At 38.6% G+C, this 18,601-nt stretch overlaps 1 protein-coding gene across 2 annotated transcripts in view; it reads right to left on the reverse strand.

Moving 5' to 3' along the window:
* CCDC88C (coiled-coil domain containing 88C) overlaps window positions 1-18,601 on the reverse strand; it is a 126,918-nt gene that overhangs the window by 39,390 nt on the left and 68,927 nt on the right. For both annotated transcript variants that reach the window (XM_060756674.2, XM_060756682.2), the window contains exons 5-10: window positions 15,990-16,048; window positions 15,155-15,238; window positions 13,041-13,181; window positions 8,350-8,534; window positions 5,130-5,211; window positions 3,794-3,952 (exon numbers count right to left, since the gene is read on the reverse strand). In XM_060756674.2, coding sequence (XP_060612657.2) covers window positions 3,794-3,952; window positions 5,130-5,211; window positions 8,350-8,534; window positions 13,041-13,181; window positions 15,155-15,238; window positions 15,990-16,048 — 710 coding nt within the window. The remainder of the gene's footprint in view (window positions 1-3,793; window positions 3,953-5,129; window positions 5,212-8,349; window positions 8,535-13,040; window positions 13,182-15,154; window positions 15,239-15,989; window positions 16,049-18,601) is intronic.

An 18,601-nucleotide genomic window follows, 5' to 3' on the forward strand; every position in this document is an offset into this window, starting at 1 on the left:
CTACTTGCTGATCAAAGTTTAGCTGTTCAAATCACAATGCCTCAGAAAACTACACAACAGAAATAAGTGCAGCTGTTCCCATATTTTCTGTTTTGTGACAGGCAATGCTCTACTATTTATCTTTCTCTGTGTCATTTACTGCAGAGAACCTGGTAATCCCATTGCAAGTTTTCTTTCTTTGTGAACAAAACATATTGATAAAATCACTCAGTGAAATCTTTATGATCAAATGAAACTCTTACTGAAAATATTCCCTATGGCACTGACTCCATAAGAGGCTCAGATGAGAATCATATTGGTGTGAAATAAGTAGAAAGACAAACAATATAGGCATGAAGGTTTATTATCTTCTCCAATCAACAAAGAAAAACAATTAATTGCAATTGCTTATGCACATTAACTTTCTTTGCTTCTAGGTGGGAACTGTTTTGTTTTAGATCCCAGCAGGGGAGGGTTAAGGGGAATCAACGGGCATGATTTTGAACGCTGAATATCCCTGTTCACTTTTATTCCACTTCACTTTCCATGGTTTGCTTCCGGTGATTCTAGGACTGCTATTTTGTGAAGGAGACTCCTCACTTCCTCAGTTTCTGCAAGAACCAAGTCTCCAGGAGCAGCAAAGCACTCAAAGGAGAGGAATGTGGAGAAAGATTTATAACGGGCTGGAATACCCTCCTTGGAAGAAATATATTAATGCTGCTGTTTTCCGCATTGTTGGAGTAGCAAACTCAGTGGGATTCCACAGCAGGGCAAGCAAGAGACTGCATGCACCTTGCTGTTCTGTGCAAAGTTAATCTTATTAAAACAGTGCTCCATTTTCTCTTTAAAACGAAGTAACTTTGAAAGGAAAGCAATGTTAATATATTAAAGCATAAATACTGTTTTCAGATAAACTAGCTCCTTTGGGATGTGAGCATCATATTCTCCCACAAGAAAAGTGGCCATATTGCTGCAGAAGAAGGTGAGTCAAGCAAACTCTCATCATGACTGCCTTCCATCTGGAAATATGTCCTCACTGCGAAAGACCATGTGGATCCAGGATAGGTCTCTACAATTGTTTGCGGACCCATCACAAAGACTCTACTCTTGGAAGGCAATCATACTCAGCCACAAGATACCACCGATTATGATGTTTAGTGAAAGTCACCTATGGAGCCCTTGGGACCCTCCTTGATGCCAACCTCCAATCTTCGATGTACAAAATCAATAATCACACCTCCAGAGGCCAGCAGGGGGAGCATTTTTCTTTTCTAATTTTGTTGGAAAACTACACTTTTAGAAAACCACATGTGACCTTCCAGTTATTTCTTCTTTACTCTTCTGGAAGAGCCAGAAGTATGAAAAATGGGGTGCCTGCAATCCCCCAGGCCCTCTTCATTTGCTCAACCCCATTCTACAGGCAAGAAGGGTCCCTAGAAATTTTGCAGTATTTCAAAAACTAAGTTGGTACATTCACATTAAACAGACAATAAAATAGCTCTTTTACTACTAGGGATTTTGGGCTATAAGTAATAAACAGAATGGGTTGCTGTGAGTTTTCCGTGCTGTATGACCATGTTCCAGAAACATTATCTCCAGATGTTTCACCCATATCTATGGCAGGCAATCTCTGAGGATGCCTGCCACAGATGTGGGCGAAACTTCAGGAGAGAATGTTTCTGGAACATGGCCATACAGCCCGGAAAACTCACAACAACCCAGTGATTCAGGCCATGAAAGCCTTCGATAACACATTAAACAGAATGTTAGTTTGTGTTTATCTGATCATTCATGCTGAGCTCCTGCAGCAAAAAGGAAGTGGTTCAAGTAACCAGAAATGTATCTGGCAGAAAACCTTAGTGCTACATCGGAATACAGATTCCTGGTTTTACCTTCTTCTCAAAAGTTTGATATTGCAACCATGCTGTGAAGCTGACAGACCCGGGGGAATCAGAGAAAAGGCAAGCAAGACATCTGTTTTTGGATATAAAAATATCCAAATAATATTATAATAATAAATCTGCTTTTGGATATAATGGTTCTCCAATCCTATTCTGTCCAGTAAATATCAGATGTAGGGAATCATAAACAATACCTATAACGTTTTGGTTAACAAGGACACAGAGAAGTTAAATTCCCAAAATAGCATAATGTTTACGAAAGTAATTCACTAGTGAACCAAGTCTTTTGGGGCGTTATTAGAAAAAAAATTGGCTCATTCTGTTCCAGTTTTGCACCATTCTCTCTTTCAATTTATTCCTTAGGACAGTGGTTGTCAACCTGTGGACCCCCAGGTGTTTTGGCCTTTAAATCCCAGAAATCCCAACAGCTGGTAACTGGCTGGGATTTCTGGGAGTTGTAGACCAAAACACCTGGGGACGCATAGGTTGAGAACCACTGCCTTAGGGCTTTCCCCCCTCAAGAGAATAACAGTGTGTAATGGAAAAGAAATGAGCAGTGCAACAAATAATATAATGAGCTATCTTCTTAGCATCAGATTCAGCAGTAGGAATGAGCTAATTTTCAAAACACTGTATCAGGAATGAACTCCTTTTAAAAAGTAGTTTTCCAAGCTCTGCGTCTCTTAGCTCCTCCCACTTAAAGAATGAGCCAAGCAGAAGCAATAAAACAGGATGCCTTATTACTGATAAGTCAAAATAGCCAGCCATTCTAGCTTAGTGTTTTGGGTGGACATGTTTCTTGTCTATTACAGTGAATTTTTAAAAACTTGTAACCAGAAAATGGAAATGTTATAATTTTGGATAATAAGTCCAAGAATGGTCATTCTGGAACACTTCGTCAAAAAGTGACATTTCCAAGCTCTGAAAGTAAACTTGTCCTATTGTCTCCTCCATAGATCTTCTGGATGCTTAAAACTGATATAAAGGAGCAGATGGGGAGCCATCAATTGGGGTTGTCTTTAGAACTACAGCTTACAGAGAAGACAAACCATCTCCTGAAATGGTATTTACTGGTAGACCTTCCTAACAGCTGTTTTTCAAGGAAAGGGCACAACTGACAGTAAGGAATCGTTACAATTTCTGGTCTGGTATTTAGCTATGACATCTCTATCCAAACAAGGGTGGGCAATTACCCAAACAGATCCTATCTCCGCCAGAAGTGGTTTCCTATCTCATGCACTACTGCAGCTTCTCTACTTCAATTTTTTAAAATGTTATAATTTAAAAAGTCAACTTGCACCTCTAGGGAATTTAGGGGCAATTTCCTCATGGAAGTCCTGTTTTAGGCTCAAACAGGTCTCTTTTGAAGTAATTCCTAGTTTTGAAAAAGACCTCTCGATCACTAAGCAGTTCTGAAATGGACTTCAGAGATCACCTTTGGAGTTCCAGGACAAAAGTCAAAAATTCTGTTCGGTGTTTATACATTATACAATTGTAGTCATTGTATGAAATGAAACAAAATCACTAAGCAATTATGGAATAGCTTCTAAATTAAGTGAAGGCTGTGGTGCAATACAAACACTGCCTGCTGTTATAATGAGTACACCTGCACACCCATTCAATATCAATAAGACATTATGATGCCCTTTTGAAAAATCATTCTTCACTTATATAATGGAAATGTTGCTCCACTAAAGCAGGCATGGGCAAACTTTGGCCTCCAGGTGTTTTGGACTTCAACACCCACAATTCCTAACAGCCTCAGACCCTTTCCGTAAGGAAAGGGTCGAAGGCTGTTAGGAATTGTGGGAGTTGAAGTCCAAAATACCTGGAGGGCCAAAGTTTGCTCATGCCTGTACTACAGTGAAAATAGTGATAGCGTTACTGGAGTCCCAGCCCTTCCCTCGACTTGCCTCCATGCGTGCTTTGTAGAAATCCACATCATGCAGCTTCTCCTTACACCGGACCAGCTCCATCTCTAGTCTCTCTACTCTGTTTGCTTTTTCTCTTAAGGAATCCAATTCGTCTCTGTAGGCTCGAGCAGAGCGAGCATCTGCCATGAGATTTATGTTCTGAGAAGAAATAAGAACAAACAGCAACTTTTAAAAATAATTTACCGATGAATGTATGCATTGATAGCAAGAAATAACACAAACAAAAACAATACCTAAGCCACTTTGTTGCATTTTAGTAAAAAGCTATCGTACAAAAGAGAAGAAGGTGTATGAACTCACAGTGATGTCAGTCTGAATGAGCATTCAATTTCATAATGGAAAGTTAAAATTCCCAACAAGCCTTGGCATGTCAGTGAGTTATTTATGCAGAGCAATAACTGTTTAGCAACCAGTGCAGGAGCAAATTCTAGAGTCCTGACCTATTGAAATATTCTAGTACCAAGCTCAGTAACGATTTCATGGTTTCTATGAAACAAGAAAGTGCAGGTTGAAATGCTGAAATGGATGAGCAAAAGAGCTGGATCAAAGAGTTGCCAATATTCCACACTCTTTCTTTCTTTTTGTTCCTTTTAGTAACATAATTGAATCTTGGCTGAACCATACTAAAGTTCCACCCAGTCTTATACTTCACATATGGCTTAATAATAATAATAATAATAATAATAATAATAATAATAATATAATACATTTTATTTATATTCCACTCTTATCTCCTTGAGGGGACTCAGAGTGGATTACAGAACACACATATGGCAAACATTCAATGCTATACAATTAACATCAAAGACATACAGTAAATGGACATATTCTCCATACACAGAGGTAAAGGCTTCCCCCTTTTCATCTGTGGCATTTTTGGAGGCTGTGTCCAACTCCGGCCATGGAGAGGTGCTCTTGTTCCATTTTCCGTTGTCCGTGGACACCTACCTGATCATTTTGCCAGCATGTCTGCATGGGCACCTTTTTCCTCCTCGCCAAAGTGGTACCTATTGATCTACTCCCATTTTGTTTTCAAACTGCTAGGTAGGCAAAAAGCTAGGGCTAACAGCAGGAGCTCACCCCGACCTGTGGCTTTGAACTACCCACCTTCTGTTCAGCAAGTCTTTTCTGAAGCTGGTGGTTTAACCCACTGTGCTACCGTGCCTCCCTTAGTTTCTAGTTACTTCTTAAGAAACTGAATTTATATAAATAATACATACATACACTCATATAGGCACGCATGCATTCTAAGTAAAATGTTCTAAAATGGTAAATTATACCTTAATGTAATAGCTCTCCATCATCATACTCTTACCTCTTGCTTTATCTTCTGCAATTCCAAGACTAACTGATCGACTTCATGTCTTGTATCAACAAGTTGCTCTGATTTTTCTTCCCTGCAAATTTCAAAGAGGTTGGATTAAAGTTATTAAGACAGTTTCTGAAGCCTTCAATCCTCTCTCTCTCACTCTCTCTCGGCTATCTATACCTTTATTTATTTATCCATCCATTCTACGCTGATGGTTTCAGAAACTCTCTCACACACATACAGAGATATGTACATGCACACACTTACGTTGCATATTTACACATTTTCAAGTTATTAATTTAGCATAAATCAAAAACTATTACATGGCAAAAAGTTGCATTCCACGATTTTACAAGTTACTCCTTGATAACGCATAGGCATGATACTAGCTTAGTTAGCTACCCTCCACTGGCAAACAGGAACAACAGAAAGTATTCAAAACTGTCACACAATGAAGTATAAGTAAATGAAAACTGAACTGAAGCTGTAACTGAAAAATGAGAACAAATAAAAAAGATAAATTAAAATAGAAAAACAAGACAATATCAAAGAAAGTAGTGTGGCCAAATTTAGATCCCATCTTTCTTCCAAAAATGAGTCATAGCACCACAAAATTAAAAAATGAATAAAATGTAATTAAAACATAGAACGACTTTAAACATTAGGACAAGCTGAAAATGCCATTTACGATACATCAAGAAATAAATTAAAGGAAACACAGAAAATGTTTTCTTCAGTAATAACCCACTGTCACAGGCCAACATGAATAGAAACGCCTCTTCTTGCTAGTTGTACAACAGTAATGCGCCACTTTTAAAAGAGATTTACAGAGCTCCAAACTCACAAATGGGGTGCCGATGCTATATTACTCCCTTGTTATGTCAGCTCCACTGGTTGCTAGTCTGCTACAGAGCACAATTTGAAGTGCTGGCTTTAGCCTATAAAGCCCTAAATGGTTCCAGCCCAGTATACCTATCCATACATATCTCCTTCTATGAGACAGCAAGGAAGTTAAGATCTTCTGGGGAGACCCTGCTCTTGATCCCGCCTCATTTGAAGGTGTGGTTGGTGGTGACAAGAGACAGGGCCTTCTCAGTGGTGGCCCCTTGTCTATAGAACTCCCTCCCAGGTGAAATTAGATCAGCCCCTTCCCTCCTGACCTTTAGGAAAAGACTAAAGCCATGGATGTGCCTCCAAGCATTCAGTGAGTAATTTAGCAGAGCGAAAAGATGGAATAGTGCAATGACAAATTGGAACGGCCATGGACTACGATTTTGGATTGCATGATTTTAAATAAGTGGTTTTAAGGTTTTATATGTTTTAATTATTGTTTTAATGTAAATGTTTTATTATGTGTGTTTTTGGCATCAAATTGTTGCCTATATATGTTAATTGCCTTTAGTCGCCCACAGGGTTCAGAAAGGTGGGGGTATAAATACAATAAAGCTTCCCTAAAACTGCATGTAGGAAAGCAACTGCACAATGAGTAAAGATATGCATCTCCCTAACATGGAAGCAGTTATGGAGTACTACTACAAGGAATGGGAAAGCACCTGATGACATCACAACACAGGTTGAACAACACTATATACATGGCAGGCATGGGCAAACTTCCAGCTGGTAGGAATTGTGGGAGTTGAAGTCCAAAACACTTGAAGGGCAAAGCTTGCCCATACTTGTTATAGAAGAAGAGAATGATGATTTGACACGGAGATGCTGCTTTTGGCAACAGCTCCATTGGTATGGTCTTATCCGCTGAGAGATATGGTTAAAAGAAATGTTTATCCACCACCCACCAATGTCTTGAGGACGTAAGAAGGAAGCACAATTATGTCCACTTCTTGTCTCCAATCCTCTCTGTGACTCAGTGCCTAACTTCCCCATATGAAGCGAGGAGTGGATGTCCAATTTGCAATATCCAGATAATCACAAACTCAGGGTCCAATCATTCATATCAGACTTTTCACATAATAATAATAATAATAATAATAATAATAATAATAATTCACTTTATAATTCCCCCGAGGAGACTCAGAGCGGATTACAACATAAACAGATAACATACAAAGAACAAAGGTAAAGGCTTCCCCTTCATCTCCGGCTTTCTGGAGGCAGTGCTCAGCTCTGGCTGTTGGGGGTGATCTTGTTCCATTTCCAAGCTGAGGAGCTTGTTGTCCATAGACACCTCTGGTTGTGTTTCTGGCATGGATGCATGGGTGCCTTCATTATCTTCCTGCTGAATTGGCACCTATTGATCTACTCACATTTGCATGTTTTTGGCAGGAGCTAGGGCTAACAGTGGGAGGTCACCCTGACCCACAGCTTCGAACTGCCAACTTTTAGGTCAGCAGTTTCAACAGTTCTCGGTGGTGGCCCCTAGACTATGGAACTCACTACCCAGGGACATCAGACATACTCCAACGCTGGCAGTCTTTAGGAGGAGCCTGAAAACTTGGTTGTTCCAGTGTGCCTTCCCAGAATAAGGAAACTCCCAGCAGTATGTCCCTAAACGCACTTTATTAGTGATCGAGGATTGTCTGCACGTTCTATCCCTCTCCAAAATTTCTATCCTGGTTATGTCACCTGGTCATGCCCAGCATTATTTTTTCAATTTTTAATTAGTACATTTGGCCCTGCCATAGGTTTTTAAACATTGTTGTGTTATTGTAAATGTTTATTGCTATTTTCTGTTTATGAGTTTTATTTATTGTTTGTATTACTGTTGCTATTGTTTTTTTGTTTTTACTGTTGTATTGTGGGCTCGGCTTCATGTAAGCCGCACCGAGTCCCTTGGGGAGATGGTAGTGGGGTACAAATAAAGTATTATTATTTTTATTATTTTTATTATTATAGTTTAACTGTTATGTTATGCTCATCAATACATAAAATTAGGTATCTATATTCTGTTCACTTCTCTAAACACATTTTAATAATATACAGAGAGAAAAATTAAAGTAGAAGCCAGAAACAATCTTTAAAAATGGAAGCGGGTGGGAGGGAGAAGGAGAGCTCGAAAGGGATGTATACTCAAGCTCCATATTTTGTTTTTTATTAGGAAAAAAGGCTTGAGAAATTAACTGTATTCTGGAACATGTCCAAAGGTAGGGCTGCCAGTACAGATCAATGTATTGAAGCTAAAAGCAGTGCACTCTGAAAGCAGCTCTCTATTAGTGGAGGACACTAAGAGGCAACAGTTCTCTAGCGATGGCTTAGTGTCAGTACTTACAGCTCCTGCCTGATCCTCCTTAGTTTAGCCTTTGTGTCTGCAAGCTCCACAGACAGATGCTGTTTGTCCTCATTGGAGAGGCGGCTGGCTGGGTTTGGGGAAGAGGTTGGGCTTGATGTTTTCAGAGGGCTTGGAGGCTGTTGCGATTGGAGGTAATCTCTCTCCTGGGTGAGATCAACAACAAGCTAGAAACAAACAACAACAAATCCAAAAAGAAATGTCATACATGAAGAATATATCCCATCCTTCTATGACTAGTTATAAAATAATCTCAGACTTGCAATCTTGCTATCTGATAAGATCTCGGCATGGAAAATTTAATAATACAAGCACATAATGAAGTTACATAAATTATAGTCATATAATATGGACCAAAAAATCTAACACAGTAGGTTATTTAACATGCGTGTTTAGTAATACCAACATGCTTAGGCAGGTTTCTGCCCTAAGGAGACAGATGTTTAAACTTCTGTCCCAGGACTAGAGGGCTGAAAAGCAAAACAAAGATAGCAAGAGCATAAGGAATAAGATTTTTTCATCACTATTACATGTACTCAGTCAATTTTGAACTGTTAATTTAAATTTTTTAAATCTATTACTAGTTTATTTCTATTTTTGTACTATGTGTTTTGGTATATGTGTTTATAATAATATGTTGTAATATATGCATTTTATTATTTGTATTTTATGTTGATATGTTTTTGCCTGTATTATGCTCCGCCTCAAGCTGGAAGAAAGGTGGGCAACAAATAAAATTTATCATCATCATCATCATCGGGTTGTTGTAGGTTTTTTGGGATATATGGCCATGTTTTAGAACCATTCTCTCCTGACATTTTGCCTGCATCTATGGCAAGCATACCACCCCCCCTGTTATGTCAGCTCCACTGGCTGCCGGTTCAGTTCCGAGCACAATTCAAGGTGCTGGTTTTAACCTACAAAACCCTGTACGGTTCCAGTCCAGTGTATCTGTCCGAACGTATCTCCCTCTACGTCCCACCACGAAATCTAAGATCATCTGGGGAGGCCCTGCTCTCGACCCCACCACTGTCACAAGTGAGGCTGGTGGGGACGAGGAGCAGGGCTTTCTCAGTGGTAGCCCCTCACCTGTGGAACTCACTCCCCGGGGAAATCAGGGAATCATCATCCCTCCTCTCCTTCAGGAGGAGGGTGAAGACGTGGTTATGGGACCAGGCCTTTGGGCAATCTGGCAATTAAATAAGACAATCAGGCGAATAAGACCAACAGGATTGATGAAGTGGATCGGAAAATTAGAACTATGAGTTAGCGATCGCCGACCATGTAAGAGAGGAATTGGGTTTGTATTGGTTTTATTGATTTTATTGATTTTATTGATATAATGCATGAACTAGTGTGATGTAATTATGTAATTTTTGTGTCTTGATTGTTCTGTACTGCAGGCATCGAGTTGTGCCTTGCTTCTGTAAGCCGCCCTGAGTCCCCTTCGGGGTGAGAAGGGCGGGGTAAAAGAACCCCCAAATAAAATAAATAAAGCATCCTCAGAGGTTGTGAGGTCCTCACAACCTCACAACCTCTGAGAATGCTTGCCACAGATGTAGGTGAAAAGTCAGGAGAGAATGCTTCTAAAAAATGGCCATATAGCTCGAAAGACCTACAACAACCCAGTGATTCCAGCCATGAAAGCTTTCGGCAATACATTATTATTATTATTATTATTATTATTATTGGATGATTATTTCCATTTGAAAAGAGCTCATAATTTGTGATACATACATTGAGACCAATATTTTGAAATCAACACTTATTTTCAAGAAAAAGAGGTGTGTGGACTCCAACCCAGCAGGAAAGTAACACTATCTTTCTCATATCCATAAAGGAAGGGAAAAGCACACATAAGCATAGGTCCTTATTGTTAACCCTTTTAGGAATAATTCAAACAGAACAGAGTTCACATAAAGGCAGGATATCTGAACATCAAATTGAACAGAATCTGGGCGTAAAATGTCATGTCTAATGATCATTCATGTGTGTAATTATGTCAGCATGTGGTGCATGCAGGCAATATGGGGGATGGTGATAATGTGCTATTATCAAAAATAATGGATCATTGAGTTGAGACTGCAAGGGCCATCCCCTGCCATGCAAGAAAGACTACACATTCCAATTCTAAAATTGTAGCAATTTACATGCATGCGTTTTGTAAAATCTTCAAATGCTTCTTGCGAAGACTTTCTAAAGAATTTGAGAGCTATGCTTGATTTTCTCCCAGGCTGGAGACTCTTATCTTAATCTGAAATCTTTGGAAATGAACGTGCATATTTTCTTTCCATAATTCTGGCTCAGTTACTAAAATATATGATGCTTCCTTCTAAGGTCATTTTTATTACTGAAAACTACAGCTTTTAATGAAAACAGCATGAAAGATAATCTTGGAATAGACTTGTGTGGATATGCTCTTAAAAGGCCATTGCATATAGCAGTACTTTGCCAATGTACCTCAAGATTATTTTTCATGTTATTTTCATTAATGGCTTTACTCTGAACACACTTCCACTTTTATTAACATAAATATAATGACATAGCTGATGACTTTCTCGTAAACAGCCTACACTGTTGTCTCTCAGCATGGTCCACACACATGGAAGAGTACAGAAGCCAGATTGAATTCTCATTGTCTCTTTTCTGCTCTTTGCTCTTCCATACTTGACGGTATACGTGATGCTAGGAGTGCAAAGGATTCTCCTCACCCCGTTACAGCAGTAGTTCCCAACTTGTGGTCTGTGGACCACCAGTGCTCCGCAAGAACAAAAATATGGTTTGCGGCCTTCACCATTACTATACAGTTGCCTCAAAACCACACAGCAATGGGAGCAACTGGTCTCACAAAACCCTCTTATAGGATCGAGGCAATGAAGATGTTGGGAGTGAAGAGGCTAACTACCCATGAAAGATTACTACTATCAAATCAGCTCTAAAATATTAAATACAGTTTCTGTGAGCGAGGAGATGGTGACTAATGGATGGCATATGTTCTGTATCAGAAATTAGAGCTGATGTGGTCTATCGAATGAAATTGTCTGAATCAACACCCCAAATAACCAAATCAAATCTAAAGTTGACCAAAACCTGATTCATAACCCTTTTGGTACTAATGTTGGAGAGTGATCCCTGGTCAAAGTGGTCTCTGGTCAAGTGGTCCCAAGTCAAAGTGGTCCCTGGTAAAAAAAAAAGGTTGGGAACCACTCCTTTACAATAAGGCTATGTAACTATATATGACTGCAACACAGACTGGCTTCCTCAAATGCAAATCCATTTCAAACATGGATTTAGTAGGTGGAGAAGAGTCTACTTCTGAAACCCAGTGTGGAATAGTGGTTTGAGGATTGGAAAAAGACTTTGTGAGAAGAGGGTTCAAGTCCCCATTCTGCCATGGAAACCCACTGGATGACCCTGAGTAAGTCCCACTCTCTCAGTCTTTGAGGAAGGCAACAGAAAATATCTTCTGAACAAATATTGCCAAGAAAACCCCACAACTGCTTCATCCTAGGGTCACCATAATTCAGAAATTACTTGATGGCACATAAGAACAACAAACTCTATGAGAGGCATGAGCAAACTTCGGCCCTCCCGGTGTTTTGGACTTCCGCTCTCACAATTCCTAACAGCCTTAGGCCCTTTCCTTTTTCCCTTGACCCACTTAAGCTTAAGCAACTGAGGGGGGAAAGGAAGGGGCCTGAGGCTGTTAGGAATTGTGGGAGTTGAAGTCCAAAACACCTGGAGGGCCAAAGTTTGCCCATGTCTGCTCTATAGTCGCCTTTCAGCACACATCTCCACAACCTTTTTAAAAAACTGTTTTTCCTTCTGGTGAAATGCCATACCAGAAGTGAACCCAGGGAGGGAGAAAAGTGCTGGAACTGGGGAGAAGAACACTGTAGGGAAGTGAGAAATTGTGAAAACCAGTGTTTAGCACATCTCAGTCACATATCCCCTTGCTCTTAAAATCTTTAAAAAATGCTAGACACTACACTGAAATTATTTGGTAAGGAAAAAGAAAGAGTTTGAAAGGGTACTAATGTCTAAATAGAAAATGCTTCCATTCTGAGAGCACAGAAAGGGAATGGAGGTTGGGATGAGTTGAGTAGGTAAGTAATTTCAAGGGGACCTACAGATTACAAAGAAGAAGGTGATAGAATTGCAGGTGGCATCATTTTCAGCTGTTGTGTTGGTTGATGTCATATTTTAGTATACACCAACATGCAAAAACTTCCAGATAGATTGAAATCAGGCCTTTCCTCTCAGATATGCTCATTAATCCTAAATAACATTTTCCAAGGCACATTTTACCTGGGAAAGAACTAAAAAATATGGATTTCCACCTGCAATTCTCAAATAGCCCAAAACTCAGATGCAAGAGAGTGAGCCCTCTGAAACCAAGAAATGTGAAAATGTTGTTATTTGGAAACAGATCTATCAAAGTTTCCCAGCCAGCCTGACTTCTTGGCTTAATACAAATGCAAAGACAGGTACTACTTCTTCTTTTGTTGTTCATTTAGAACAGAGCAAATTCAAATTAAAGCTATATATCTATCCTTCCAGCTGACACATAAAGGAAATCTATATGTGGTCAAAGGTCAGCAGACAATTGCAAGGTGATACATCGTATGAAGTAAATCATATTAAAGAGATGATAGAAATCACATTGACCGTACTTCTGTGCACTCATCTCTCTCGTCAATCAGCCTCTTTAGGTGGAAAACCATGCTTCTGGACAAGGAGTCCAGTTCTTCAGGGGCCACATCTGGCAGCTCCAGCCACTGCAGGTCAAATACATTCTCCTGGTTATGTGTTACCTAAAAGCAACAAGAAAAACACAAAAACTGGAAAGATTAGTTTGTTGACAGATTGAGATGCCACTTAATAATGACAAAATAAATGTTTCTTTTTTTCAGGATTTGTCTGAAGAGTACATTTTTGGACTGATAATGCTTTTAATTTATATATTTGATGACTTCATCCAAATGTTTTTAGTCCCATTGAACTTAAAAGGACTTTTTTCATTAAGTCTAAGGTTGCAGGCAAAGAAGATAAACACATTCCAAGAGCCTTCCATAGCAACCTTTGCATGGACTAAAGTACTATCTGCACCAAACAGTTAGACTACTTGGGCTTTCTTTATATTGCTTTGTCATTTTTTCTTCCTCAACCTGACATTGGTCTTCATATTGATTTCAGCCTTGATAGTTGAGAAAACATTTTAAATTGTCTAAAAGCACAATGGTAACTAACAGATTCAATTCCAACTTTTCACAACCAATAAATTGGAGGTGGAAAGTTCAGCTGTAATCAAGCATTTGACACTGTATCCTTGTTTTACTATCAACCACAAAGGAATACTTGTAACTTTTCTCATCCGTGAAGAAGGATGTATCAACAAATCATGACATCTTGCCAAAAAATTAATCAATTGTCACAAGATTTTTCACATTGTGAAAATTTATCTCCCTTGGGGAGATAGAGCAGAATATAAATAAATAATTATTATTAGTAGTAGTATTACTCAGATTTGCATGTTTCGAACTGCTAGGTTAGCAAAAGCTGGGGCCAACAACAGGAGCTCACCCCATCCCGCAGATTCAAACTGCTGCCCTTCTGGTCAGCAAGTTCTGCAGCTTAGCAGTTTAACCTGCTGCGCCACCGCAAAATACATTGACTTTGCACAAAGTTGTTCATTCTGTACAAAAACTATTTGTGTGCAAACTAAATTTTCATTAAACATTTCCAATTGTAAAAAAATGAAAAAAGCACATCATATTTTGTTCAACTATAAGAAGACTTGAGGGGAAACTCTTCATTCTTTCATGACAGAAATAATTAAGTAGATTTACATCTCTACTCAGCAAATGTACAGCTCTAATCTGAAACATAATAATTAGATATAACAGTGATAAAAAAGTTCAATTACAAGGTTTCAAAATGCTCAGAACTCTCTTAGAGATGGTTCAAGATATTCAGTTTTTAAAAGAAGATAAATAATAAAATAAATAAATACTTTATTTACATTCTCCCTGAGAGGACTCATGTTGGATTCTAGCAAACACAAGGCAAATATTCAATGCCTAGAAACAACACACACAGATAAAGGTAAAGGGTTTCCCTTCCGGTCCTGAGGAGTGGTGCTTATCTCTGGCTCTGGGAATGGTGCTCAGCTACATTTCTAAGCCAAAGAGCCTGTGCTGTCCATAGACAACTCCTAAGTCATGTGGTCAGCATGACTGTTTACCTTTCTGCCGAGGCAGTACCTATAATCTACTCACAGTTGCATGTTTTCAAACTGCTAGGTTGGCAGAAGCTGGGCTAACATGGGAGCTCATCCTGTCCTACATGATCTAGGAGGTGTCTACGGACAACACACGCTCTTCGGCTTAGAAATGGAGATGAGCAAGACCCCAAAGCTGGAGATGAAGGGGAAGCCTTTACCTTTATCTGTGTATCTGTGTTTCATTGTTTTGAGGCATTGAATGTTTGCTTTGTGTCTGTATGTCTGTATATGCTGGAATCTGCCCTGAGTCCCCTCAGAGATAGGGCAGAACACAAATAAAGTGTTGTTGTTATATTTTATTTCTCAGGGACATTTTAATGACCCAAGAACATTCAGAACTCAGCACTACTTAATCACCAGAGTAGTAGTAGAATTGTTCTCTAATAACAGTGAAATACATATATCTTTAATCACCAATCCAGAAACATTTCTTGAGATGCCAGTAATCAAAATCCAGTGAGACCTTAGTATGTGAGAATAAGCTTAAGGACTAGATATTCTTACCTCTTGAATGTGTGAGACAATCGAAGCCTGAGTTTCAATATCAAGCTGTTTTATCCTTCCGATGTACTCTTCCTTCCTTTCACACTACAAAAAGGACAAAAGGATACACATCACTTCTATAAATGTTTATTAGCCATTAACACTGCAATTATTTTAAAGGATTCCAAAGATCTCGAGTGCAACGACAATGAGGTTTACATCGAAAAGGGGAAAAGAGCAAGTAGGTAATTTAAGAACATTTTTATTTCAGTTTCCACTAAAATTCTGAAAGTAATTTATAATAACCCCAAAATGCCATTAAACCAATTAAGAACATTTTAACAATTGAAAATGGTTGATTTAATTGAAGTTTTAAAAATAGTAAAAACTAGTGACAAGTCAACAACATAGAAAACAGTTGGCAAGTGGTAGGTCCAACAGGAGGTGGAAAACATCACATACTGAAAGGTCATCTGATCACAATGGGAAATTATTCCAGAATGAAATAGTCTCTGCCCTGCCCTACAATCACATAAATGTCACCAATTCATGGCATAGAGCACATAGCTGTGATCAGCTGTGCTGTGGAATTTGAAGAGGCACAAATGGAGGACAAAAGGAAGAAATGTGCCATGAGGAAGGCGTGACCGGGACCACCTTCCAACTGGAAACCGATGGAAGAACACAATAGGGTTCCACAGTCACCTATGTATCCACAACAGTATAATACGAACAGCTCTGTGTATTATCATGGATTGTTGGCTCTCTTTGGTGGGACACTTATACTAAAATAATTAGATTATTCTGCTAATAATACTATAAATGTAAGTCAAGTAGTATTTAGGAGTAAACTTACCTGTACAGCACAACCCAAGACCAGCAACAGCAGTTTCTTAATTTCATCCATACTTTTACCTAAGAGGCAAAAATAAATTATCAGTAGAGAAATGATGAAGGTTTTGATGATTTAGAATGTTAACAGATTTCTAAATTAGGTAGAATTTGAACATGGTCGCATACTTTTGTTCTGGAGGTAGCCTAGCTCCAGGTTTTGATTGCAACATAGAGTAGGATTTAGCTTCGCATTTCAGATTTTATGTTAGACAATTTAACAGAAACCCAAATATTGTGACTACTATTAAAGGCTCAGAAAGCTAATGGCAAACAATAGAAAAATAGTAAACAAACACTTAACTTTACAGATTTGGTGAATACATTTTAGTACATGTATTTATTTTTGGAGAAGTATGTAAAAGGCATTTCCTCAGGTCATGTTTGTTCACCTGCTTATTCCAAAAGTACATATGCCTTCCAGGTTGAGCTTCTGAATACAGGGCTTTGTTTCTTTGCAATTTACGTCAGGAGTAATTCAAATTATAGTCCACATTTGCTGAATTTAGGGATGCAGAACCATTGCAAAAGTCAGGACTATTTGAATTTAAAAAGCCCTTGTAGTTCCTTCTAAGTGTATGGTCAACTTCCAGCGCAATGCTGTGTTTCAGGATATAGAGAAGTGGTTCTCAACCTGTGGGTCCCCAGGTGTTTTGGCCTATAACTCCCAGAAATCCCAGCCAGTTTATCAGCTGTTAGGATTTCTGGGAGTTGAAGGCCAAAATATCTGGGGACCCACAGGTTGAGAACCACTGATATAGAGGAAAGCTTTCCAAACATTTTATGTTGGTGACATACTTTTTAGACATGCATCATTTTGCGACACAGTAATTCAGTTTTACGATCAAACGAGAGGTTAAAGCAACTTCCTTATAAGTGATACGGATATATATATATAAATAGTAATAATGAAATGTATGGGGACAAAACAAACCTGAAGGTACTCAAGTTAATCAAGGTAAATTGAATGAATTAACTTAACTAGCAAAGATTACAATAACTGGTTCCGAAACTTTGGTCATCCAGATGTTTTAGACTTCAGTTGACAGAAATCTGGCTTGAGATATGTATTTTGACAAGATATCAGCACTCTTTAGCAGAGAAGGCTAAATAATTTATAAAATTACAACTCCCACAATCGCATAGCATTGAGCTGTGACAGTTAAAATGGTGATGAATTCTACACTGTACCCTTTGTTCGCCTCCAATGTGACTGTGCCCACACTGAACAGCAGGTATCCCTTTCACTTACAGGTCCAAAACATCATGTCAATGCAGGTAGTATTTTTAACCAAACTGCTATTATTGGTTAGATTGCTGTAAAACAGGAAATCTAAAGATACAGAAAGACTGCTTCTGATCTTTGCATTTTACACTGTATTGTGGGAAATCCTCTTCCTGGGGACCCTCACTGGCACTTGGCTTCATTTGGTACCAAGCTGAAACCTGGCTGTTCACCAACGCTTTTGAACATGGCAAAGAAAGGTTTTATTTCTCTACTGATATCTTGGATTTTATTGTAAAACATTTCTAATATCCCTGTTTTGAGCACGTTTTCTAAATCATGTTCCTTTAAAATAATTTTAAAATATTGCAGTATGTCAGTGGATCTTTCCATATTAAAATTATATGGCTTGCTGTAAGGCACTGCAGAATTATCTATACTCATGTTACTATAGTTCTCTCCTGCCTTTAGATATATATTAGATTGTTTTAAGCTGTTTACTGCCATGTTTATTTTTAAAGTAGAGTTAAAAATACCTGTAATTATTTTAATCAGAGAAAGGGTAACCTATAGATAAAGGAAGGGGGAAAGCTACACATTAAGGAAATAAAAATCACTTTAAGTGTAATCTATATAAAGTGGATTTAATGTATACTAAGTGATTTCAAGCGTAGCACTTATAACCAAGAACCATGGCAAGCTCTTAATGATATAACATGATTATACCTCTAATTTGTGGGAAACTCTTTCTGTCTTTGTGGTTTTCATTGAATCGCTGATGTTCAAGTGACAGATCGCACAAAAGAATTTTTTGTTAGACATTATTGGGGATTATTAGAGGCACGTTTAGAAATGTAAGACATACAATGAAATGGGTGGCAGCTCTGTAAAGATAATGTCTACTTCTGTTGAATCTTGATTGCCTATCAAATACTAATGCTTCCAAATAACATTGCATTTTAGCAGTTATGTTGACTTTTTGCATTGTGTACCCTCTATCTATCAACTTGTTAGAACAGTGTTTCTCAATCTGGAGGTCGGGATCCCAGGAGGGGGTCGCAAAGGGGTGTCAGAGGGGTCCTCAAAGACCATCAGAAAACACAGTATTTTCTGTTGGTCATGGAGGTTCAGTATGGGAAGTTTGCCCCATTTCTATTGTTGGTGGGGTTCAGAATGCTCTTTGATTGTAGGTGAACTATAAATCTCAGAAACTACAACTTCCAATGTCAAGTCTATTTTCCCCAAATTCCACCATTGTTCATATTTGGGCACATTTGAGTATTTGTGTCAAGTTTGGTCCAGATTCATCATTGTTTGAGTCCAAAGTGCTCCCTGGATGTAGGTGAACTACA

The sequence above is a fragment of the Anolis sagrei genome, chromosome 1 (assembly GCF_037176765.1).
Source record: "Anolis sagrei isolate rAnoSag1 chromosome 1, rAnoSag1.mat, whole genome shotgun sequence".
In the NCBI taxonomy this organism is placed as follows: domain Eukaryota; kingdom Metazoa; phylum Chordata; class Lepidosauria; order Squamata; family Dactyloidae; genus Anolis; species Anolis sagrei.